General features: G+C 43.0%; 1 protein-coding gene across 1 annotated transcript in view; it reads right to left on the reverse strand.

Moving 5' to 3' along the window:
* Positions 1–27,826, reverse strand: part of LOC126474696 (uncharacterized) — a 163,411-nt gene that overhangs the window by 77,965 nt on the left and 57,620 nt on the right. The window contains exon 4 of the mRNA XM_050102174.1: positions 14,528–14,790. Within this exon, the coding sequence (XP_049958131.1) occupies positions 14,528–14,790 (263 nt within the window). The remainder of the gene's footprint in view (positions 1–14,527; positions 14,791–27,826) is intronic.

Below are 27,826 nucleotides of genomic sequence, written 5' to 3' on the forward strand. Positions count from 1 at the left end.
GGAACTTAGAACCGCTTAAATCTAACTAACCTAATGAAATCACACACATCCATGCCCGAGGCAGGATTCTAACCTGCGACAGTAGCGGTCGCGCGGTTCCGGACTGAAGTGCCTGGAACCGCGCAGTCACAGTGGCCGGCACCGATTCATCGTTCAGTAATCCTTTAATTTAAAAATTCCCACACTTCCAGATGCCAGTGTGGTGCCCCATTCTGTTGGTAAATGAAGTCGTTCGAATCAGTCTCCAACTGTGGGAAAAGAAAGTTCTCAAGCATATTGAGATATGTGATTTCTGTAGCAGTGTTCTCGGCAAAGAAAAATGTACCGTTCACGTTTTCCCGTAAAACCGCGCTAAACACATTAAATTTTTGGAGAGTCCCTCTCGTGTTGTAGAATTTCATGTGGTTGTTCCGTACCCCATATTCTCACATAACGGCGGTTCACCTTTCCATTTAAATGGAATGCTGCATCATCACTAAACAGTCTTCCTCCATCTTGCCAAGAACGAAATTACAAAACTCCACACGTTGTTGTTTGTCACCTTCACGAAGAGCTTGCAGTAGTTGATTTTTGTGTGGTTTCATGGGCAAACTCCCACGAAACACACGCCAGACGGGCATCTGGGGCATGCTGATCTGTCGAGCTGCACGGCGAAAGCTTTTCTGCGGTCTCCTTATGAAACTATGACGGATCCGTTCGACATATGTGTTAGACACGTGAGGACGGCTCGGCGATTTGCCTTAACGCAAACTACTTCATTCTCGGAATTGTTCATGCCATCGTCTTGTGAGGCCTCCTGGCAAGACATTCACAAAATCGTTGTAATGTATGTGAAAAAAAAGAAACATTTATCTGTATTATTATTATTATTATTATTATTATTTCATTAAACAATCTTTTTTCATTTTTATGTTTGTGCAATAATTATGTATCTATATTTTGCAAATAACGCCTGTGGTCGGCGAGTATAGAAATCGAAGCACACAATGATAATTAAAAAATATAACAAAGATGCGTATTAAATTGCCTATAAATTGTGGAGGTTATAACTCTGTTTGTCTTGTTGTAGCCATCAGAGTCGTAAGAGCCTGTAACGCTCGATTGAATGCTTGGTTAGCTTTATTTTGTTCCTTGTTCGAGAAAGACGCCATTGGAGGCTGATGAATGTAAAAGGTGTGTACTTTAAATTTATGTTGATTTTTGAATAGAGATTGTTAAAAATTCTTGTAATAATTTATTGCTAGCTTGCCGAGTATTTCAGTCCACATTTTTAGCCGTTTTCAGCATACTTAGAATTTTTCATGACGCAGAGCTGTGCAGCGATCGTGGGAGCAGCTGCCTCGTAGATTAAAATTACATTGAATGAAAGCAGTTTTCCTGCAATTAAGCGGGCGGGTAGCGGTACATTAAAAATATTTCTTTCAGCTTCCCGGAGACCTCAGAGGTGAATGGTGGATTTTGTTATGTCATTTACAGGTGGACATGGGCAACTGCTATTACAATATCAGTGACGTAAACAATTTAAGTAAATCAGAGCAACAAAATTTACTTGTGTGATATCAAAGACTGCTGTGATGAAACCTGTTCTGGCTAATAATATAAAAAACAAATTTCATTTTTAGTTTCATGCTCTCGTGTTAGTCGTGGCAATCAATAGTGTTCATATGTTAAAAAATCCACTGCAGCTTTTACGTTTAGCGAACATAGCACACTGTAACTTCTGTACGTGTAATAAGAGTAATTTTCAGTGCATTTCAGAGATGAAAGTAGCGAAGGACATGTTTAATTTCATAATTAGTTACAGTAACGATACCGTGTTCCATTTCTAACAAGCCAGATCAGTGTTATACAAAAATAGTTTGCAAATTAAAGATCATACGTGTACAGCAGGAAATCTTTTAGTGGTGTGCGAATCCCCACGCAATAGATTAAGGCGCATAAAGTTAAAATATTTTCAACTGCAGAAACTAATAGTGAGAATCGCATTTTATCTGTTGTGCTCGCAACAATAAGCAATATACAGTTAATGAAAATATTAGCCATATAAACTGCGTATAAAGTCAAAAGCGTGGTGGGGATTACGCGACGGTCTACAGCTCCGTGCTGTAGGAGGATCCACACCATAACTAGTACGAAAGTCACGCTGAACAGTTATTACTGACGCACACTGCGAAAAACGTAGAATACAGAACACTTTCTGCTGTCTGGTACCATTTGTACTAGAACTGAGGTGGGAGCACACCGCTACTACCTAGCGGGAACCATGTAAAACTCGACAGTTTGCTCTTTCCAACAGCACGTTGTTCACGTACATATCTCAAATAACATGATAGTGTTTAAATCGGATGCTTCTTTTTGATACACCCTGTACTTTGTGATTCATTTAACGGGCTCCTGAAAGGTTCCAAATCGTGAAACGTTCAATTTTTAGTTTTTTGCATTTAAAAATTTACAGACTTCCCCCTTTTAGTTGATATACAATTTATTCAGTTTTGAAGACTACAACTATTTTTAAAATATTTTTGAAATATGTTCTGCATGGGCGTGATCCGCTGTGGCGCTGTTGAACTGCTGTCAAATGTTCTATTCATGAATCTATATACTCATCACGTACATTTCAGTGATGTGGGAAAACATAAGTGTTACCAAATAAGTGTTGTGGTTAACCTGTGATAGATCGATATATATGCTCGCCCGATTGTCGTGTTTTTCATGTTTATTTACTCTTTTGTAATCCTGCAAATATTCGTAATGAATTCTGTTCACTGAAGTCTCTGTTTTATTGAAGAATAATCACGGGTAAACGTAAAGTGACTAGAAATCCTCTGAAGGCTTTTAAAAAAGGAGAAATGTTGCAAAGCCAAAGATAGGTGTTATTACCGTAAACAATAAAGATGATAACCAAGTGTGTGAACCTAACCTTGCTGGTACACCTGCTTGTTGGAATAAAAGTGAGGGAGAAAGTACTTTGCAGACGAAGCTTGGTTGAGGTAGTGAAAATTATGAATCTTTTATGGGCGAATCGAATGTGAATGAAATATTTGATATGTCAGTTCTCAACGGAAGTTTTGCAAACAGCGCAAGGTGTATTCAGTGAAGTGAAGTCGGCCTGGAACTCTCTATAAAAAATCATGTAGACCTTGCCAGTGAAATGAACTGAAGTTTGGTAGGTGCTCATACAAGACCGCATTTTGGAACAATCCAATCTCCAAATCAAGAAAATGGTAGCAAAATCTATGAACACAACATTAGATTTGTTCATGCCTTGCGTCCAATTGATAAGGGTGCTGCTGCAAGTGCTGTTTCCTGTGGCACGATGAATCTTCCAAATCCCCCAACCAAGTTTACGAACTATAATAGATTTATAGGGTCTAAAGTAAAAGATGTCTGTACAGAACCTATGAAGATAGCTCTGGAAGAGGCAATAATAGGAAACAGTGGTAACAGAGACTTGACGCAAGCATTCGATGGTACCTGGCATAAACGGGGACACACATCTCTTCATGGTGTAGTATCTGCCACCTGTATGTACACATGGGAAGTTTTACATGTAGCAGTAATATCTAAATATTATAGGTGTCCACAAAAAATGAAGGTACACCTGAAAATAATTGCACAGCTAACTATAGTGGTAGTTGTGGAGGACTGGAAGTGGCTAGTGTTGCTAGTATATTTCAACGTTCTGTTGCGTGTGATATAGTGGGATATGTGAATTAACTTGCTGACGTGATTCGAAAAGTTTCAAATGTAATCAAGAACTAAAGCCCTATGGTGATGATGCTGTAATGCAGAAATTTGAGTGTACTGGACACATACAGATACGAATGGGATCAAGGCAGCGGCGACAGAAAGCTTCTTGCGAGAAGCAAAAACTCAGTGATGGCAAAGGGTTGTATGGAAAGGGAAAGTTAAGTAATAGTTTAATTGACAAAATACAGAACTATTATAGAATAGCTATTAGGCCAAATATACACAGTGTCAGCCGGCCGGAGTGGCCGAGCGGTTCTAGGCGCTTCAGTCTGGAACCGCGGTACCGCTACGGTCGCAGGTTCGAATCCTGCCTCGGGCATGGATATGTGTGATGTCCTTAGTTTGGTTTAAGTAGTTCTAAGTTCTAGGGGACTGATGACCTCAGATGTTAAGTCCCATAGTGCTCAGAGCCATACACAGTGTCGATGAAATGAAGGAAGCTATTTGAGCTCTTTTTTTTATATTTTTCCACAGATTAAATTTCCCGTTATTTCATGTGTCCCAAAGGAGCAAACAGTTGGTATAAGTACAACAAGGGACTGCTAACTGATGAAGGGTTCACTCATAAACATAGTCTGCCTGAAACGGTAATGGAGGTGATAAAAGCTATTTTCAGAAACTTAGCAGCAACTGAACTGTTGAAAAAGTATGTTCACGGAAAATTCAAAACCCCGATGAAAATTTTAAAAAGTGTTATATGGTCAAGAATCTCCAAGACTGTGTTTGTTGGAATACAAACACTTCACTTTGGTGTGTGTGATGCTGTTGCTACTTCCAATGATGGCAACGTTGTAAGGTATTTCGAAATATGGGAATGAAATATGGGAATGAAGATAGGTTTCAACATGGTACGAACGATGCTTGCATTAGACAAGGAGCGTCTTCGGGCTGTTGACAGGGCTGTAAATAGCCTAGAACTATAATCCAGAGTAAACAGGAGAAGGACAAAGAGGAAGCTGGAGCAGGAGTTCGCAGAAGACCAAGATAACCCATCCCGTGGACCTGGAATGCACTAAAGAGGTAAACCAAACTTCGTCGCTCAATTCCCAAAAGTTTTATTTTTTCATACAGATTACATGTTTTTTTCAGGATCTACCGTCAACGGCCTTGCCGCCGTGGCTACACCGGTTCCTGTGAGATCACCGATGTTAAGCGCTGTCGGGCGTGGTCGGCACTTGGATGGGTGACCATCCAGGCTGCCATGAGCTGTTGCCATTTTTCGGTGTGCACTCAGCCTCGTGATGCCAACTGAGGAGCTACTCGACCGAATAGTAGCGGCTTCGGTCAAGAATACCATCATAACGACCGGGAGAGCAGTGTGCTGACCCCACGCCCCTCGTATCCGCATCTTCCAATGAGGGTGACACGGCGATCGGATGGTCCCGGTAGGCCACTCGTGGCCTGACGACGGAGTGCTCAGGATCTACCACACCAATTTGATTCAGGTTTTCAGAAAATGTTACACAGTCCATTCCGCCTAAGTTAACATAGCCTATTTCCAAAAACATGTATAGTGTTGAATTTATAAATAAGAAATGGCACAATAACTAGCGAATTTTCATTACAATACAATAATCTCTAGCAAATGAATTCAAATCTTTAAAATCTCTGTGTTCAGCTGTAGCCAATACTCCAATAAATAATCTGCAACAATTTCAACGTCCTAGCCCAAATACTTTCTGAAAACAAGTGATTTATAAACACTATTTTAACATTGGAAAGATAGGGCTTTCCGGAGCCCCTTAAAACTGGAACCACCTATAACACGCCCAGAGTGCCAAACTGTGACTGTAATTAAGTGTAAAGGGGCCTCAGCACTCACATCTGCCATACCAGCCAAGTTTCTCGTGGCCGTGCATTGTTCCAGCATTACTTCCTCAATCATTGTACAGGCGGCTTAAAATTGTACGAAGAGAGGATAAATTGTGAATGACTATGTTAAATCTTCGTGCAAAGTAGAACTTTTCTTCTGCTGTTCTGAACTAAAAAAAAAGCATCAGGTTAGTTCATATGTTCGTAGCGTTTTTGTTTTGCACGTTAGTAATCCAGTTGCTATGGGTTTATTTATCGATCGTCTGTTTTATTTGTAGTTCATTGTTGCTATTTGACTTTACATATTGTCATTTTTTTCATTTGGAGGTAATGAATGGAACGGTAGGCACTAGAAAATGGAGTACCCACAGGAGAAATCAGACGATTTCCGACGTATTCTTCAGTTTGAGTTCAGTAGAGGGGCAGTAGCGGAGGCAGAAACATTTGCTTCATGTGTTGGGATATTGCCGTTGGACAGGGCACGGCAAGAAAATACTTTTTCCGTTTCAAGGAGGATCATTTTGACATTAATGACTTTCCCTATTCAGGGAGACATCTCGGGTCTGATGAAGATCGTTTAAACACATTAATCCACAATGATCTGGGCCATTGTATTCGAGAACTAGAAGATGTGATGACCTGTGATCATCCCACCATCGTGCGACATTTACATGTAATGGGGAGTGTTGTGTCTAGACAAGACAGCCTAGACACAATGAGAGGAAGCCGAAATGCACGCTATAAGCTCACGCGGGATGGCGTGAGGTCTGAAACAGGATGCGTAATGAAAGCTATAAAGAAAAGTACGTAGCTGCTGGAATACTTAACTTCAATCCATCATTTGTAAACATCGTTCTTGATGAGACATGCTTCATACAATAACTATCAATTGCTATGGCGCCTTGCTAGGTCGTAGCCATTGACTTAGCTGAAGGCTATTCTAACTATCTTCTCTGCAAATAAACGAGGCTTCATCAGTGTTGCATCGCTAGCTAAGTCGTCCGTACAACTGGGGCGAGTGCTAGTAAGTCTCTCGAGACCTGCCGTGTGGTGGCGCTCGGTCTGCGATCACTGACAGTGGCGACACGCGGGTCCGACATGTACTAATGGACCGCAGCCGATTTAAAGCTACCACCTAGCAAGTGTGGTGTCTGGCGGTGACACCACAGGGAGTATTCAAAAATAGGGAGCATTGGTACCACATGCTGTAAACCAAAATCACAAAAGTCAGTGTATGGCCACATGTGCATCTCTGCTTACTCGTCACCAATTGGCTCGTGAATAACACCGACCAGTCCTATCCTGTATCGTCACTGATTACGAGAAATGGTGTCTTTATGCTAAAGTAAGGAAAAGAAAGGACTGGCTGAACCCAAACAAGACAGCAACTCCCCGTACAAAGATCTGCGTGCATGCGCGAAAGATAATATCATGCCTCCGGTGGAAAAGCGACGGTTTGCTGCACTAGAAATTGATTCCCCGAGGTGTACCCACCAGTGCTGACATTTATTGTGAACACGCTTACGATGCTGTAGACAGTCAGACAGTATTGATTCAAATGGCTCTGAACACTATGGGACTTAACATCTGAGGTCATCAGTCCCCTAGAACTTAGAACTACTTAAACCTAACTAACCCAAGGACATCACACACACATCCATGCCCGAGGCAGGATTCGAACCTGCGACCGTAGCGGTCGCGCGGCTCCATACTGAAGCGCCTAGAACCGCTCGGCCACATCGGCCGGCACAGACAGTACTCCTAACACTTGAAGGAGCAGGTATCGACAAAACCAGCAGGCAGTTAGTCGAAGAGACACTCACAGACACAACATCAAAAGTTAAATTTCTAGGATAAGTTTCTGAATCCTTCAGAGTTAACAAAGCTGTTCGGCAGGGCTATTGGCTCTCATCGATTCTCTTAAATCTGGTCTTAGACAATGTTGTGAGAGAGTTGGATAAAGAAATACAAGAGTAAAACATCGAAGGGATCCATGTAGGATAATGAAGGGGAAGATCTGAGGTGAAATGTTGGCTTTTGCTGACGAAATTGCGGTAATTTCTAAGCTCAAAACAGATGCAAAGATAATGATAGAAACACTTCACGAAATTGCAGCTAAAACCGGATTACAAATATCATATGAGAAAACGGAATACATTGAAAATAAAAACAATAGAGAAAAATAAATACAAATACAATACGGAAACATTAAAATGGTTGATAAGTTTAAGTAGATGGGAGAATGGATACCATCAAAGGGGGTCAGTAAGTTACCGCAAGTAACGAAAGATCGAAGAAAATGGAGCTGACGTACAGACTCACGTAGAACAGCCATAATAAAAGATCAGTATCATTCCGCGCAAAAATTAAACGTTACGCAACAGTAATTAAACCGGCAGCACTTTACGGATCTGAATGCTTAACACTGAATCAAAGCAGTGAGCAAGTTCTGGAAAAATGAAGAAAGAAAAATACGCAGAAAAATTTTAGGACAACAAAAGAGCGAAGATAACAACTGGACGAAGAGGAGAAGTGAAGATCGATACAGAAACATAGAAACAATCACAGACACAATAAGAGAGAGGAGGTTAAAGTTTTACCGTCATTTTTACAGAACGAATGGCAGTAGGCTAACAGAAAATTTTTAATTTCATTTCCAAATTAAAAAACACCGTGGGCTGGCTGGAAGAGACAAGAAGCAACGTGAGAAAACTTGACGTCACTGAAGACACCATACTGGACACAGAAAGTTTCAGGCTTCTATTCAGTACCGCAAAATTTCCCGTTCAACAACAAAATTCGCAGCCTAGGAGGGTGACGTCAAATGATCAGAAGCAGGCCATCAGGCAGCGTATGAAGTAGTTCTGCGAAGATAAGAGGAGACATATTGGACATGTGTCTTGGGTACAAAGCGGTCTTTAAGTGCCCAAATTCAGTAGTAAAAAAAATGGAAAAGAAGTACGTGGGCAGGACTTGAACCGAGACCACAGTATGGTAGTCGCAAACCTTACCACTTCCAGTACAGTTGCTCGATCGAAACATCACTATGATTATGAATATAGAAAGTACGCATAAAACTTCAATATCGATTTGCTCGGAACTAGGGGTGTCACATGAAGAGCTGTTCCCAGGACAGGTTACTCTACATCACACCAAAGACTCATCAAAATCCATCATTCATAGATCTGATGGTTCTCTTGTTACTCAGCTCACACACTTCGACCGGCGGGAGCCAATGAGAGGGCAGACCATCAAATTTAGTTGTACCGACACGCTCTGAGCGGTGAAAGATAGATATTGGCATTTGGGTACCACGTAGATATAGTTCAAACGTTCTGGAGGAAGACAGTGGTGGTTTGATGGTGTTTGGTATAACTAGGTAAGACTGTAGCTTGCTGCAGGCACTATCCGTGCCTTTCACCCATGTTTCGTTCACTATTGCCGTGTTTCAAGTATATTTTCAGGTAATGTTGATACAAAGTAACTTTTCGAACCGTGTATTCGACGATTTTCTACGCCATTTTGTTATTGCTTTGTGAACTACGAATATTAAAACCCATCCGCACACGTGGTTGGCGTTATCCAGTTATAACTTTTCCATCTGTGAGCAGAATTTGTTTATGTTATTTCCCTCGCAACAGGCACTGGAAACAATCTGTAGCTTTCATTGTGGGTGTTGTCAGATGATTAAGTGATTCGTAACGTTGTAAATCAGTTATGCGGTGATCTATACTGTTCATGTGGGACTACTATTTATGTACTACTTTTCTTATGACATTGTAGCATTCACGTTCTTAGATTTCTTGTACGCCGATTTATTGCAATATAGAATTTTCTTTTGTCCTCCGGTGTAGCCATGTAGCTTTTTTCGTTCGTACTGATGCGAGGTGGGCTCATGGCACCTGACCCCATCGACAGCTTCATAGTTTCTTTCCTGCCTGAACTTTACGTCCTTTTCCAAAATTTTGATTGACTTCGTTTGCTGCTTGCTTAATGCATAGATTGAACCATATGGGAGACTGGCTAGAAGAATGGCCTAACTCCCTTCTAAATTACTGATTTCGTTAGATGTCTTTCAACTCTTATAACTATGGTGTACATTTGTAAGAGTTGTAGATAACCTTTCGCTCCTGTACTGTATTGCTGCCGCTATCAGAATTTCAAATCGTGATTGTCAAAAGCTGTCTAAATCTTGAACTTATACAAACATAGGTTTGCCTTCTAACAATCTGTCGTCGATGATAAGTTGTACAGTCGGTATTGCCTCGCCTGTTCCTACATTTCTCCTGAAATTGATCTTCCCTAAGGTCAGGTTTTCCCAGTTTTTTCATTCTTTTATAAATTATTAGGTCAGTTATTTGCAACCACGATTTGTTAACCTGATGTTTCGATAGTTTTCACACCTTTTAGCATCTACCTTCTTTGGAAGAGGGATTATGACATTCTTCTTGAAGTTTGAGAGTACTTCGTCTGTTTCATATATATTACTAACCAGGTGGAATGGTTTTGATATGGCTGGTTTCCCCAATCAAAATTTGTGAGGTTTAAAGATGGGCCCCCTACATGCCCGCCTCAACGTGGTGACCAATCCAAAAGTTCTACTGTCACCTCCGTCAACATATTAGTTGTCTAATCAGTGGATCAAGGGATGCTGGTCTGTGATGTTATACGTGCGTCTGGGTAAGATTACGCATTAACACGGTCCGTCAGTCGATAGATTGTGGACGAAACGCGAATGAGGGTAGCGATTTGGAGAGCAGAGGGAAAAAAGTGCCAAGGCTCGTGCCAAGGGAAAAAATGAGGTAATGTCGTCTACCCCAGGGGGCATATTTTCGCTTAGGTTTCAGAGCTCTGTAAATTCATCTCGGAGTGTCACCTCTCCTATCTCATCTTCATGTACTCGCTCTTCCCTCTCGATAACAATGCCTTCAAGCTTCTTTTTGTTACAGGGCTCTTAAATATAAAGGTTCCACCTTAGATCCGTATTTTCTTTTCTTAATGCTGGCTTCCCCGTCCGAGTTTCCGTTTTCTCCGAAGGCTTCATTAGATTTACAACATGTGGCACCTATCTTTCCACAGTCCTGCAAGCCTCTACACCTCTGCAGATTTCAGTAAAAATTTAATTATGTTAATTATGTGAATGGCTTAAAAATGTATCTTATTTATAGATCTGCTGATAGGTTCCACTTCACTATCAGTTATTACAAATACACTGTACGGCAAAAAAAGTAAAGAATCGAGAAAACATGGTCTGATGTGAATGTAACTTTTTAGACGTACACACCATAGGCGGATATGTAATTAATAAGTATTCAAATGTTTCAAATGGTTCTGAGCACTATGGGACTTAACATCTGAGGCCATCAGTCCCCTAGACTTAGAACTTCTTAAACCTAATTAACCTAAGAGCATCACACACATCCATGCCAGAGGCAGGATTCGAACCTGCGACCGTAGCAGCAGCGCAGTTCAGGACTGAAGCACCTAGAACCGCTCGACCACAGAGGCCGGCTGATTAGTATTCCAGTTTTCTGTGACAAGAAAATCGGTCACCAGAGTGTACTAGTGTTATTTTTGTTAAGTGTTGTTACCAAGCTTGTTGGAGTATATAAGGTACGTGAACAGCATCAGATGTCGAGTTATCACTGTGAAGGACGCGAAGATGCCGAATAGTCGAGTGACAAGAGTTACGAGCATTTGACAGTCTGAAAGGTTCCTCATTGTAGGTCTCCTGGAACGGCTGGTCCAATCGTGCAATATTCGGATTTGTGGCGCATTCGAATGAGACGGTGGAACGATGTTGAACTGCATGGGAAGGAGAGGGTAAACATCCCAGTTGGCCACGTTTCACCACCACAATGGAAGATCGCGGTATTGTGCACATCGTAACCCTGTCAGATGTGCGCCTGCCATCAGAGAACAAGCAATGGCTTCCCTACAGTACTCTGTGTTACCTCACACCACTGGTCCGAGACTAGCAACATCCAACTACGGAATTACTCTCCTATGCGTAGGCTGCCTTTACCACAACGTGTGATGCCATGACCGGGAAGCATGGACTGCCGATGAATCGTGTCGCATTGTATTCAGCGATGAACTGTGATTCTACACGCTGCTCGATAACCGTCCTCGGTGAATATGGCTCTGACCTGGGGATGCGTCTCATCCTTTCAAAGCTTTGGAGAGGCACAGCGATAATACCCTGGTTCCGCGGTATTGGGGAGAGGGGGCGATATGACCACATCAAGGCTGGTAGTGACTGAGGGAACACGATGGTACGTGACGGACATCCTGAATCCTCAGATGTTACTGCTAAGCGAGAGTATCGTAGTGTCGTTTTTCACCATGACAATGGTCCTGCAAACATGACACGTGCCATCATGAACTGGGTGTGCTAAGTTGAGGTACTCTCGTAGGCAGCAAGGTCCCTAGACCTGTCATTGATAGACCATGTGTGGCATCTGTTCGGACGTCATCTCCGTCCCAGTGTCCACAACTCGTGGTCTTGCGGTAGCGTTCTCGCTTCCCGCGCAGGGGGTGCCGGGTTCGGTTCCCGGTGGGGTCAGGGATTTTTCCTGCCTCGAGATGACAGGGTGCTGTTGTGTCGTCTACAGAATCATCATTCATCCCCATTACGGTCGGAGGAAGGCAATGGCAAACCACCTCCACAAGGACCTTGCCCAGCCGGCGCTGTTGGTCTCTTGCATCGTCCCCAACACTCCTCGGAGTACGGGACCTCATCATCATCCGTCCCAGTGCCAGTATCCAAGAAATCAGGGGCCAGTTACAACAGTTGTGGACCAGCTTGCCTCAAGAGAGGATACAATGACTTTGAGCCATTTGAGTCATCAGTCCTCTGACTGGTTTGATGCAGCCCGCCACGAATTCCTCTCCTGTGCCAACCTCTTCATCTCAGAGTACCACTTGCAGCCTACGTCCTCTATTGTTTGCTGGATGCTCTGTCTTCCTCTACAGATTTTTCCCTCTACAGCTCCCTCTAGTACCATTGAAGTCATTACTACGTCTTAACAAATGTCCTATAATCCTGTTCCTTCTCTGTGCCAGTGTCTTCCACATATTCCTTTCCTCCCCGATTCTGCGCGGAACCTCCTTATTCCTTACGTTATTAGTCCACCTAATTTTCAACATTCGTCTGTAGCACCACATCTAAAACGCTTCGATTGTCTTCTGTTGCAGTTTTTCCGCAGTCCATACAGTGCTGTGCTGTAAATGTACATTCTCAGAAATTTCTTCGTCAAATTAAGGGCTATGTTTGATATTGCTAGACTTCTCTTGGCCAGGAATGCTCTTTTTGCCAGTGCTAGTCTGCTTTTGATGTCTTCTTTGCTGCGTCTTTGATTACTTTGCTGCCTAGGTAGCAGAATTCCTTAACTTCATCTACTTCGTGACCACCCATCCTGGTGTTAAGATTGTCGCTGTTCTCATTTCTACTACTTCTCATTACTTTCGTCTTTTTTTCTAGTTACTCTCAATCCATCTTCTGTACTCAATAGATTGTTAAAACTATTCAGCATAATATGTAATTCTTGTTGACTTTCACTCAGGATAGCAATGTCATCAGCGAATCGTATGATTGGTATCTTTTCATCTTGAATTTTAATTAAAATGTTGAACTTTTGCATCTTTAATGTGCAGATTGAAGAGTAGGGGCGAAAGACTGCATCCCTGTGTTACACCTTTTTTAATCCGACGACTTCATTCTTCGTCGCCAGTCTTATTATTCCCTCTTGGCTCTTGTACATATTGTACGTTACCCGTCTCTCCTTGTAGCTTACCCCTATTTTTCTCAGAATTTCGAACATATTGCACTATTTTATATTGTCTAACGCTTTTTCCAGGTCGACAAATCGTATGAACGTGTCTTGATTTTTCTTTAGTCTGTCTTCTACTATCAGCCGCAACGTCAGAATCGCGTCTCTGGTGCCTTTACCTTTCCTAAAGCCAAAATGGTCGTCATCTGACACATCCTCAATATTCTTTCAAAACGATTCGAATGGCTCTGAGCACTATGGGACTTAACTTCTGAGGTCATCAGTCCCCTAGAACTTAGTACTAGTTAAGCGTAACTAACCTAAGGAAGCCCGGTGGGCCGTGCGGTCTAACGCACTGCTTTTCGGGCGGGAAGGAGCGCCCGGTCCCCGGCACGAATCCGCCCGGCGGATTGGTGTCGAGGTCCGGTGGACCGGCCAGTCCGTGGATGGTTTTTAGGCGGTTTTACATCTACCTCGGTGAATGCGGGCTGTTTTTCCTTATTCCGCCTCAGTTACACTATGTCGGCGATTGCTGTGGTGACAAGTTGTCCACGTACGCGTACACCAACATTACTCTACCACGCAAACATAGGGGTTAGACTCGTCCGGTGTGAGACGTTCCCTGGGGGGTCCACCGGGGGCCGAACCGCACAATAACCCTGGGTTGGGTGTGGGGCGGCGGAGGGGCGACGTGGACTGCGGTAGTCGTCGCGGGGTTGTGGACCACTGCGGCTGCGGCGGGGACGGAGCCTCTCCGTCGTTTCTAGGTCCCCGGTTACCATACAATCGAAATACATACAACCTAAGGACATCACACAGATCCAGGCCCGAGGCAGGATTCGAACCTGCGACCGTAGCAGTCGCGTGGTTGCAGACTGAAGCGCCTAGAAGCGCTTGGTCACAGCGGCCGGCGGATTTTCTTACAATAAAGACGGAAATAGCCTGACATACCCTGTGAACTGGTGAACTTTGATTTGTTATCGTCTTCCTTTATGGGTGCTTCTTTTTCTTTATCGAGCAGTGTGTGATGCACACAGCATGCTAATAAATAATTGAACGAAACTAACTGCAAAATGAAAACAAAAATCTGTTAGAAAGTCGCTGGCTTGAGTCAGTGTGTGCAGTGTTTCAGCCTGTCGCGACGCTCAGCAGGGAAGTGTGTGTGCAGAACGCCAGCCTGCCTGCGCACCCACCTTCCTCCATGGCGGTGAGCGGATCCTGGCCGGCGTCGGCGGGCCCGGCGGCCAGGGGCGCGGCGCCGACCAGCACCTCCCAGCCGGCGGCGTGGCCCTGCGGCAGCGGCGCGTTCGCCAGCTCGCACAGGCGGCGCCGCAGCGCGCCCGGCCAGCACCACTGGCCGGCGCCTGCCCCGTGCTGCCGCCTGCCGCCAAACCTGCGCACGCCCGCGCTCCGCTGCAGTCGCTGCAAGGTCCCAGCTGCACGCTCACCAAACAAACTGTATCAGCTCAAGACCAAAGCACCACCGAAGCACATTCTTCTCACTTACGGTTTTTTTTTTGCTTGTTGACCGTCTAACTACAACTGAATGAAACACAGTTATCGGGCCGTAAGCGTTGCGCCTTTATTCTCTGCGAGGCGTCCTCAGTGGCCTGGAATATGTACAAATTTTTACTGTTCGGTTTACATTTTGGAAGTGTGTTTATAGATTATAAACAGTTCTGGTGGTTGGTTTTTCAGTGGCGTATTGTATGTATTGTATTGTATGTTAACCGGGGACCTAGAAACGACGGAGAGGCTCCGTCCCCACCGCAGTCGCAGTGGTCCACAACCCCGCGACGACTACCGCAGTCCACTTCACCCCTCCGCCGCCCCACACGCAACCCAGGGTTATTGTGCGGTTCGGCCCCCGGTGGACCCCCCAGGGAACGTCTCACACCGGACGAGTGTAACCCCTATGTTTGCGTGGTAGAGTAATGCTAGTGTACGCGTACGTGAACAACTTGTCACCGCAGCAATCGACGACATAGTGTAACTGAGGCGGAATAAGGAAAAACAGCCCGCATTCGCCGAGGTACATGGAAAATCGCCTAAAAACCATCCACAGACTGGCCGGTCCACCGGACTTCGACACAAATCCGCCGGGCGGATTCGTGCCGGGGACCAGGCGCTCCTTCCCGCCCGGAAAGCAGTGCGTTAGACCGCACGGCCAACCAGGCGGGCCTTCAGTGGCGTAGTAATATTTTAAATTCCGCTCACACCTTCCGTGATTTTCTGCATATTGCGTTTTAGTTTCGTTTCTTGCGCTGTTCTTCATCTCATAACTGCCATTTCGGTTTTTGTTTTCCACACATCACAGCACTAACAAATGAACACTTGTTTTGATGCTATGTTTTGATTTGTGTTGCGGACTGTCGCATGTTATTGCCAAAGATCAAATGTTATTGCCAACTTTTTTTTCCTTTTTTTGTGATGTCTGTGATCTCATTCTGTACGCATGCGTGTGTGTGTGTGTGTGTGTGTGTGTGTGTGTGTGTGTGTGTGTGTTTTGGTGCGTATTATTTATCATGGTTTTTCATTCACCTTATTTTTATATCTTGTTCCATGTTTGTAGGATGGTGGTTATGGAGTTTTAAGTGTTCTGCAAAAGTGGAATGGTGTGTTTCGTACAACACCTGATGCGTTCTTTGTATCGTTTTTTAAACACACACACACACACACACACACACACACACACACACACACTTACGAGAGACGTTTGAAAAGTCCGTGCAAAGTCAGAGAGACGGCACCACCGGCGCGTATTGAGGTCATGTTTGATTAGTAGCATCTTTGGAAGAACGCACACCAAGTTTCAGCCATATTGCTCTATTTCTTTGTGTTTGGCATTCCTGTGAATCAAGGAAGTCGGTTGATTGTCGAAAAATGGACGAAAAAGAAATTCGTGTGGTGATTAAACATTACTTTATGAAAGGCAAAACACCTCAGGAGACTAAACAGAAGCTTTATCAACAGAACGGTGACTCTGCACCTTCAATTACAACAGTTTATAAGTGGTTTCAAAATTTTCGGAGTGGCCAATGGGCACAAGTGCTGCTGAACGTTCTGGACGCTCTGTGGAGCTTACGACTCCAGAAATCATTGATAAAATCCATGATATGGTGGTGGATGACAGAAGAGTTAAAGTGCGTGAGATTGCTAGTGCTGTGGGCATCTCGAATGAACGGGTACATGATATTTTCCTCTGCCTCGTGATGACTGGGTGTTGTGTGATGTCATTAGGTTAGTTAGGTTTAAGTAGTTCTAAGTTCTAGAGGACTGATGACCATAGATGTTAAGTCCCATAGTGCTCAGAGCCATTTGAACCATTTTTGAATATTTTCCATAAACATTTGGACATTAGAAAGCTATCCGCAAGGTGGGTTCCGCGATTGCTCACTCTTGACCAAAAACGGAATCGTGTGAATTGTTGCAAGGATGGTTTGCAGCTGTTTAGGAAGAATTCGCAGGACTTTAAGCGTCGCTTCGTATCTGTGGATGAAACATGGATACATTATTATATTCCTGAAACCAAAGAACAATCTAAACAATGGGTTACCAAGGGAGAATCGGCACCAAAAAAGGCGAAGACCATTACTTCGGTCCGAAAGGATATGGCGACTGCCTTTTGGAATTCGCAAAGAATAATCCACATCGACTATCTGGGAAAGGGTAAAACTAGTACAGGTGCATATTATTCATCGTTATTGGACCGTTTGAAAACCGAGCTACAAGAAAAACGCCGGCGATTGGGCCGCAAAAAAGTTCTCTTCCACACGGTAATGCACCAGCACACACCTCAGCAGCTGTGGTCGCAAAATTAATGGAAACAGGATCTCAACTCGTTTCACATCCCCCCACCCATTCCCCAGACTTGGGTCCCTTGGACTACTATTTGTTCCCCAAGTTGAAGAAATGGCGGGCGGGACAAAGATTTTATTCATACGAGGAGGTGATTGCAGCAACTACTAGCTATTTTGCAGACTTGGACAATTCCTATTATTCGGAAGGGATCAACAAATTAGAACAGCGTTGGACGAAGTGTATAAGTCTAAAAGGTGCCTTGTAGAGAATAAGGGCCTAACGAGTATGGCACGAAAATTGTGTTTCATCCATAAAAAAGGTTTACGCTGAAGTAGTTTTTATTTTTGCACTGACTTTTCAAACGCCCCTCGTATATACACTTAAAAATAGCACCAAAACAACTACCTATTCTCTCTCTCTCTCTCTCTCTCTCTCTCTGTCTCTCTCTGTCTCTCTCAGACAGACACACACACACACACACACACACACACACACACACACACACACACACACACACACAGAAGCGGCGCACTTGTATGCATACACAATTAGATCGTAGATATCACTCGAAAGTTGGCAATAACATTTGATGTCTGGCAATAACATCCGACAGTCGGCAACACAAACCAAAACATAGCATCAAAACAAGTGTTCAGTTCCTAGTACTGTGAAGTATGGAAAACAAAAACCCAAATGGCAATTATAAGAAGAACAACAGCGCCAAAAACGGAACTAAAACGCAGTATGTAGAAAATCATCCACGGAAACTGTAAGAAGCATTTCAAATATTGCTACGTCATATAAAAACCAACCATCAGAACTGTTTATAACCTACATAATACATTGTCCCAAAATGTAAAGTAAACAGTAAAAATATGTACGTATTCCAGGCCACTGAAGGTGCCTTGTAGAGAATAAGGGCATAACGAGTATGGCACGAAAATTGTGTTTCATCCAGTTGTAGTTAGACCATTCGCAAGTAAAAATTAACAACATACTATGAAAGTTGAAGATTCTCCTCGCTGTGCAAAATCATAATGGTTTCACTGTGCAAAATCAGAACGGTCTTGTAGAAAAAGCTGAGGTTTCATTAAATTGATGCTCTACTTGAGATATGGCTTACGTCGCACTAAACTAATGGAATGCTGAAAGTCATACTACTTAAATCAATAAACATGGGCAAGGAAGGACGTGTTACTAGAGTTTCACAAGGTTCAATCTTAGGTCCTGTATTGTTTCTAAGAAATGTGTAGTACTTTACATCTAATGCAAATACAAAGGAATTTATTCTTTTTGCAGACAGTTACACTGAGCACACAGAATAATAAGGTACTTTAAATAAATACTAAAAAATAATTATAGACTAAACTAGCTGTTACCCACAGCTTCGCTTGCAGATCGGTAACTCTGTTATAATGAGTGATGGTGAGGAAATATGCTAGATTTAATAAATATCTGGGTGTACAGTAGTATCGAAATGTACGTGTTATGAATAAATGTTTATGGTGCTTGTATATAGGTACATAATGAGCGTGCTTTTATTTTTACATTGTGTCGAAACTTAGTTAAAAAACACTAAAATTGCAAAAAAAATTTTCCCTCATCAGGTATTCTTATTTTAAGATTTAAGCACCGACACTTCAAAAGGTTTTTGGTCATCCTTCTTTTGCAAGGACATAAAGATTTTGTGTGCTGGATACACGTGAGCATGCCACAGTCGTTTTCCTAAAAGCACACCGGAAACTTTGAGTGGGTGCCATTGCGCTTCATTTATGGTCATTCCAAAAGCAATTTTTAGCGGGAATTGCGATCTTTTAATTGTAAAAAGCAAATCCGTTGATACAATTGAGATTCGTGCAATCAAAACACTTTTTCCTTTAGCTGAGTCACTAGTTATATTATCTCTAACACTATTTTGGCTCCGACGTGTAATTTATAAGCGGGTACAGCTACACATTCTAGTCAAATCAAGATTTCTCATTAAAATGACTAGAACACCAACCTTTAATTTCAGCTTATGAGAAGGCACTGCCGACAATTCCGAAGAGTTAAGAAACCTATGTGGTAAGAGGAGACTTGTTTAGTGTCCACATTATGTACAGAGAGATGTTCTACAATATCTGCTTCTACTTGTTACATAATTTTTTCCTTTAGCTGTCCTATTAATTCATTAGTGAGTGCCATTATTGCCCTTTCAGACAGCCATTCGTTATTTCTCATACTTGCTTGCAGAGTAGGATAATTTTTTTCCAGCCAACCCTTGGTACTGTGAACAATACTACAGAATTCACGATGTAATGTAATAGTGCCTTTGAGGTCGGTATTAATATGATCTTTGCCGATTTTCAGAAAAGCGCCCGGTACATGGTGCAGGTCTGTGTCACTGTGCGGTTACATGCGCATATTTGTTGTTAACATAAATTTTTTAACGTTACCATATGATTGTAGCCTCCTTTAAACATGAGTTTACATAATCTGGGGGTGTGTCTTTAATTGTTACGGGCAGAGTCCGACAAGACGTTGTAAATTCATCCGAAACCAACAGCTTACATTGCTGCAACATCAGTCCACTATCGCTATTTTTATTGATGTTACAAATAGGTATGTCTACGTGAGCTAAGTTCAACGGCAGACGTTCGGTCACCACTGAGCAGCGTGTCAGCTATTCCAGACAAGGCTACTGCAGGAGCAGCTTTTTTTATTTTTGCGAATTTTGGCTAAGAGAAAATTTAAAAGAAAAGTCTTACCAGTTCTTCCCGGGGGCCTAGTGCAAGTCTTGTTATTTGACGCCACTTCTGTGGCCTGCGCATCGATGATAAGGACAAGACATGTACACTCAGTCGCGAATGGAAAAAATACCTCGAAGGGAACCGAACCCGCGACCGCAACATTCAGAGTTACAAAGATGAGCACATGACCTCGACCTGTTCAGGCAAAGCATTAGCCTACGTGTCTCCAAAGCTAGAACAAACGCGAAGCGCTAAGCGGCTAACGTGCACCGGAATTTCACTGATACTAGTATGGAAGTATGGATTAAACACGTAAAGCACAATATTCATTACGTTGAATCGTATTATGTAGAACATATCAAACAATAAATGCATTTTCACAAACACGATAAAGTTCTAAGGTCGAAGAGCAAACAGCTTTTACGAAGAGTAATTCTTTTTTCATATATAGCGTTATATTATTCAAATCAACGAATATGTTGTACTAAACACTTTCTAAAGCAGCCTATGTTCTTCCTAAGCGTTCAAGCTATTTCCATATCAAATTTCATAAAAATCGGTTCAGCAGTTTTGTCGTGCAAGAGAAACAGACACAACTTCGAATTTATAACATTAGTATGGATACAGATATGGACTGTGAAGTGTCATTTCCTGACCTCCCGTGTTTCCTACCCCTGTCTGCTATTGTAGTCGCTTCAGGCAGTTTCCAGCTGCGGGGGTACTGGCGTTTTTATCCGGTCTGAAAATATGGGCTGCAGTTTTCCTAATCCTCCAAAGTGTGTTATAGCCGGAACCTAAGTAGCGGGGCTAGAGAGATAGTGATTTCCCCATGGCATCCAATGTTTCCAACATCCGTCGCAGAAAATACTTACTGACAATGCCTGCACTCTTCTCCAGATTCTCATTGTCTGAAAGGCCCCTGTGTTAAATAATGTGTTGGAGTAGTTTTGGAGCTCCCGGAATCGAGGAGTCGATCGGCAGTCATCGTGGTGTTCAGCTTGCACGTCGCGGGCCCGCTGGGACGAAGTTTGTGTTTTAACGCGGTTAGCATTTCGGAAGTCTGGAGTTAGAAGGCCTTCGTGACCAACGAGGCAACACTCCCGGTACAGGAAGCTTGTAAGCAATCGAAAGCACGTCCTCGTACGCGGGCGTCAAATCCTGCTTAGACACTCTCCTGTTTTTCTCGGCGAATGTCACGAATTAGAGAATGTGGACTTGTAAAGAGAGGTCACAGAACAGAGCGTTACCACTAGCTGGGTGGAAGTGGTATTGGATGAAAATGTCGGTCATTTTTTGAGTTTATTGGTTTCCTGGATGCGCCCATTCAGCCATCTCAGGAATGGGATATCAGTCCTGACGATAAGAACGTAAGGACAACACAACAGATGGTCCCCGAAAGGAGAAAATCTTCCACTTGATCGGGAATCGAACCCGGACACCTTCCCTTGGCAATCCGACGCGCCGATCGCTCAGCTGCCGAGGAGGACAATGACAGGCTTGACTACGGTTAATTCTTGCGAATGTGTTTCTTTTCTTTCCGTGTGACTATTTCCTTTTGAGTTTGGACTGTACACCTGTTTATTATTGTGGTGATTACTGGCGAGAGCGAGAGTTGGTAGTGGCAAGCTGGAGGTTGTGTTAGAACTGTTAGCGATGAACATATTCCAGTCCAGTGGCAAGATCTCACAATTTTTCTTAAGAATAATTTGGCACTTACAGGGCCTTTAATTATTGACTTTGGAGTTGTAAGAAGTTTACCCTCGTCTCTGGAGTAGAAGCGATGCTCTCTACCCTTATTTAGAATGATTGTTAGTGTAACAGAACAGCCAATTAATCCGCCGATAAATGTTTCCAACTACATCTACGGAGGAGATCAGCATATTGTTTGTCTCGCGCACCGCACGTAGCCAAGGGCGTATAGATTCTGGCTGCCGCTGCGAACGTGTTTAACCCGACGCTACGGTAATTCCCAGGCACAGACGAAAGAAACACTTCAGTATTACCATGGTAAAGCTCTAGCCAACCCGAAGAGTAATTTGCACAACGCAGTACTTTGTTTAATATCTTCTCAGTGCTCACTCCGCGTCTGATCAAATTGAAACTCGAGATTTCGAAGGTAATCACCAATTTTTTCGTCAGGAGATGACTGCCGTGAGCAAAGTGTGCCTCCTTTTTAACAGAGCTGGAGCTTACTATCTTAGTGTTTCCTGGAGACCAGCACTTGAGACGGAGCCTCTACAAGGAAATAAAAACAAAGAACGTGATTATTAACGGTATAGGAGATGCCGAAGGGTCTCCGTTCGCTTTACGCCCCTGACTTCCGCTGCCATGGTATTTGGGGTGTCTTACAGCCTCATTAAAGATTTACTCATGCGAATCACGCCCTCAGGTAACCCACAATGCCAGCAGAAGTTAGATTTCCAAGTTCGTCACCCGACCAGTTACAAACTTGAATGCGACTATACTGGACGATGACGTTAGCGAGAATCTCCGGAAGTTCGAGTTTTAACTTCGATCTGACGCAATCTGAACACCGAGAATATTTTGTGTAAGAATGTCGCCGCATAAAGCTTCGATTTCATACCACGGCACTTTGTTAGGTATGGTCCCGTTGGAGGTAGTCTCTCTTTCTTCCTTCAGATTACTGGCAGTGTAATAAAGCCGGCCGTCTTTCTCTCCCTCCCCCTTTTCCCCGTTCAACTCAAACTCGAGAAACTCAAACTCGAGAAACTCAAACTCGAGAAACTCAAACTCGAGAAACTCAAACTCGAGAAACTCAAACTCGAGAAACTCAAAGTCTAGAAACTCAAACTCCAGACATTGTGTTGACAGGCTAATCCGCACCTTAGAGTGTAGGGAAGCAGCATACTCACGCCTTATAAAATTCACATCAGTCTTTCCATTGTGTGCCAGCGTAGTCCGCTGTAACTAGCTCTGACGTCATAAATATTGCGCAATACTTTAAAATGAAGTAAATAACCTGAAACGTTTCTAGCATGTCAGGAGTAATACAAAATCAATATGCGTTGGATATCAGTTCAACAACTTTAACCATTTTCGAAATTTGGATGTTTTTCTGTAAAAATCATTGGCGCAACAGAAAAGAGCTAGAAACTTAAAAATTTATATTTAGATTCCTTTTGCATAGTAGTTTAGTAGAAACAGTATTCTGGATCTCACAAATTAAAATTTTAGTTGAAATTCATGATTTTTTGGTTTTTGTCTTAGAAATTAAGGAAGCAAGATAGATTAAGTAGGCGAATAAATAAAGATAGGATGTTTAAATTTAAGTAGAAGGGAGATCCGCTATAATCTTAAAAATGTGAGAAGTTTCAACAGAATAACTATAAAACTATAGGTATAGTGCATCTCCAAAGAGCAAGTTCAGAGCTCGTCTACTGCATGTAGTGTAATTAAATTAATTCTCTCACCCAAAATATTTGACTTAGCCACGTCAGACTTTTATTATGATTACTTACTTGTATGCTGATTGCACAATTAAATTGAAAGCTTCGTCAGCCATCAGCAAAGGAAGCTATGATTTATTCGATAACTTAAAGTGGTGCATTACTAGCCCAGCGGCTAGTCGGGAGAGCAGATTTGATCAGGCGTTCCCTTAGCCGTCCGCAGCGCGGCTTTATATGTAAGAACGCTACGCGAGAAGGAAGGCCCTAGTTCTCTCCAGACGCTGATTAGCGCACGACCTGTGCCGGGAGTCGCGTCGCGTCGGTATCGTTGATATAAACAGCCTCGGCTGCGGTAATAAGTTACTTGGGATACGCGTAACCATGAAATCGTTTTCGAGTAAAGTGTTAATTTTGGGATGATGTTAATGATCTATCTTTAGTTTGCGTATGTCGTATTTTCACGTGCCGCCGCGGGACAGACATTCTACCATTATTAGCGTGGCGTTTGATGAACATTATCATCAAATTATGGCGAGCATTTACTTAAACATTTAATTTGAACAGTTATAGTGGCATCAGCGCATTAGACTCTGAACAGCTCTGGTAGTCGTATTGTGTGGATTCTTTTTGGTCTGTGACTTTCAGAATATAGTGATCATTATAGAGAGAATGGTTTTTGATTATGAATCCCAGACAATCTCCTAATTCCTCAGAGCTATAAGCTGTAGCTATAAATGTATTTCTCAGATGAAGTGGGCACTAGGAATTCTAATTACAGGCTTCAAGTTTTGCTAATCACTTTCTGGTTGCCAATATTGTAGTTAGAGAGCCAGTGTTGAGAACAGCAAACAGCATAAATACAAAACATTTATTCTATTATTCCACCCGCCGCCCCACAAGAGATCTAAGACCATTATTGGCCAAATTAGGTCTATATATAATATGCCATAATGACTAGTGCTTTATGACTGATTCAGACATTTCTAATTTCTACATATATCCGTTCTGAAAGTATTCGTATGGAGTGTAGCCATGTATGGAAGTGAAACATGGACGATAAATAGTTTGGACAAGAAGAGAATAGAAGCTTTCGAAATGTGGTGCTACAGAAGAATGCTGAAGATTAGATGGGTAGATCACATAACTAATGAGGAAGTATTGAATAGGATTGGGGAGAAGAGAAGTTTGTGGCACAACTTGACCAGAAGAAGGGATCGGTTGGTAGGACATGTTCTGAGGCATCAAGGGATCACCAATTTAGTATTGGAGGGCAGCGTGGAGGGTAAAAATCGTAGAGGGAGACCAAGAGATGAATACACTAAGCAGATTCAGAAGGACGTAGGTTGCAGTAGGTACTGGGAGATGAAAAAGCTTGCACAGGATAGAGTAGCATGGAGAGCTGCATCAAACCAGTCTCAGGACTGAAGACCACAACAACAACAACAACATATATCCGTCGTAGCCAACATTCAGGACGGATTCTACCAGTAACCAAAACTGGAAGGCAAATTCAAAAGCATAGGATTGCGTAAAAGAGAAACGACCGACCAATATTTTGGTACATGTTATGTACAGATTTCGTTCATCAACTATGAAAAGTTTAAGTGCAATTATTACGTAACTCTTAACGAACTGACTTATCCAGACAGTTAAGGGGCGAGCTGCAGTTTAACGTGATCTCCGAAGTAATATAGGTACCTGTACCGATTTATTTGGAACAGCGACTACTTCCTAAATGGTTCTAGGTATCAAACAAAGTTTCCCGCAAATGTAAATGTCGTATGACTAGGGCCTCCAGTTGGATAGACCGTTCGCCGGGTGCAAGTCTTTTCGATTTTACGCCACTTCGGCGATTTGCGCGTCGATGGGGATGTAATGATGATGATTAGGACAACACAACACCCAGTCCCTGAGTGGAAAAAATCCCCGACCCAGCCGAGAATCAGCCCGGTCCTTTAGGAATGACATTCTGTCGCGCTGACAACTCAGCTACCGGGGGGGGGGGGGCAAATGACAGCGTAAAAATCTTATTGTCTGGTGAAACACTGTGCCCACTACCTTTTCTTTCGAGTATTTTAATTATGAACATTGTGCTTTCTTCTTAACTGTAGTGCATTATTTATAATAACTGTAATGAAATGCTATATACTCTGCGATTATTTAGTTAAAATGGCCATGGACTGGGGACGCCAGTTTCAAAACACTCATCCGAAACATAGTGTTCGTCAGCCTCACAGGGCATTAGTGTCTTGTTCATACCGAGCGAGGTGGCGCAGTGGTTAGCACACTGTAAGTAGGCTGTTTAGGTATTTTTATTGGTAACGCCACCTCTGTATAAAAATCACTGGCTGTGCTGTGTGCAGTCAGTGGCTGGTTTGCATTGTTGTTTGCCATTGTAGTGTTGGGCAGCGGCAGCTGGATGTGAACAGCGCGTAGCGTTGCGCAGTTGGAGGTGAGCCGCCAGCAGTGGTGGATGTGGGGAGAGAGATGGCGGAGTTTTGTAATTTGTCATGAACTGCTATATATATTATGACTATTAAGGTAAATACATTGTTTGTTCTCTAATAAAATCTTTCATTTGCTAACTATGCCTATTAGTAGTTAGTGCCTTCCGTAGTTTGAATCTTTTATTTAGCTGGCAGTAGTGGCGCCCGCTGTATTGCAGTAGTTCGAGTAACCAAGATTTTTGTGAGGTAAGTGATTTCTGAAAGGTATAGTTTAATGTTACTCAGGGCCATTCTTTTGCAGGGATCTTTGATAGTCAGATTGCGTTGCGCTAAAAATATTGTGTGTCAGGTTAAGCACGGTCATGTATAATTCTTCAAAAAGGGGACGTTTCATATGTGCTTTCTTCTTAACTGTAATGCATTATTTATAATAACTGTAATGAAATGCTATATACTCTGCGATTATTTAGTTAAAATGGCCAAGGACTGGGGACGCCAGTTTCAAAACACTCATCCGAAACATAGTGTTCGTCAGCCTCGCAGGGCGTTAGTGTCTTGTTCATACCGAGCGAGGTGGCGCAGTGGTTGGCACACTGGACTCGCATTCGGGAGGACGACGGTTCAACCCCGCGTCCGGCCATCCTGATTTAGGTTTTCCGTGATTTCCCTAAATGGCTCCAGGTAAAATGCCGGGATGGTTCCTCTGAAAGGGCACGGCCGACTTCCTACCCCGTCCTTCCCTGATCCGATGAGACCGATGACCTCGCTGTTTGGTCTCCTTCCCACAAACAACCCAACCCTCTCTTGTTCACGCATTAGTTGGGATTAATCTGGAAAGTGACTGTGTCTCTTCATCTGGTTCGTTCTTGGAACACGTTAAAATCCTGCCAACACTGTGGAAAAAGGCTGATATTGCGGTGACCATGTTATTGTCCGGCACAGCGTCATGCTAGGAGAACACGCGCCTCTACAAGTGCTTCAAAGGTACAGACAATCTCTTAAAGGAACAACACCGTGCAACGCTACTTGCAACTTTTTCATGATGCGTATGGATTGCGTTTTAATCTTTGTATTTATAAAAAACGACCAAAAGAGAACATTATGTTAACTTGCGCTACTGTGATCGTGAATCATGTTGTGATTTTATTTCATTTATTGATTTCGGCAGTCTTACTAGATCAGCACGAGCAGTATGTGGAAAACCGGTATGTAAAGTGAGAAATTTTCCCCTGGGCCTAAATCCATCTGAGCATGTATGGAACTTTAATGCTGCCTTGGATTCGACCGCTGTTGCTTTTTTAAATGATTTAGAATTGGGAACAAATGTTCATGAAGCAAGGTCGCATCACATTGGATACAGAAAGATAACAATGAAATCATTAGAACGTTGAAGTGGAAACTCTTCTACTGCCTCTGCTACTCTAATAAAATACCTGCTATCTCTGCGAAGGCCCACGGCCTCGCCGCAGTGGTAACACCGGTTCCCGTCAGTTCACAGCATTTAAGCGTCGTTGGGCTTGGTTAGCACTTGGATGGGTGACCATACGGGTGTGCCGAGCACTGTTGGCAGGGGGGGGGGGGGCACTTGGTCATTGTGAGGCCAATGTAGGAGCTACTTCACTGAAAAGTAGCGGCTCCCATCACGAAAGCTGACAACGGCCTGGACTGTGTTGTGTTCACCACATGCCCTCCATACCCGCATCCAGTGACGCCTATCAACTGAAGATGACACGGCGGTCGGTCGGTACCATTCTGCCTTCCGAGGCTTGTTCGGACGGGGTATCTTTGCGAACTGAATTATAAGGTACAGAAGTCGTCGTTGGAGAATTGAGAAGCTTGATGACACAAAACCGTGTTTTTATTAGGTTTAAAAGCAAAGAATGGTTTACATGATAATAGTAATAACGATCGAACCTCGTTAATATTATAAACTGCATGTTTCTATGATGATCTGCGAGCATAGTACAGGTTGACTGCCACAGTCCACTCTATATTGCAGGACTGACACTCTTGGCAAATGATCTTATAAACCCCACTTTGCATGACGGCAAATTGATGATAGGACAGACTGATAAATCAGTCTGCACTAGGATCGAAGAACACCGTAA

The sequence above is a fragment of the Schistocerca serialis genome, chromosome 4 (genome assembly GCF_023864345.2).
Source record: "Schistocerca serialis cubense isolate TAMUIC-IGC-003099 chromosome 4, iqSchSeri2.2, whole genome shotgun sequence".
Lineage (NCBI taxonomy): Eukaryota > Metazoa > Arthropoda > Insecta > Orthoptera > Acrididae > Schistocerca > Schistocerca serialis.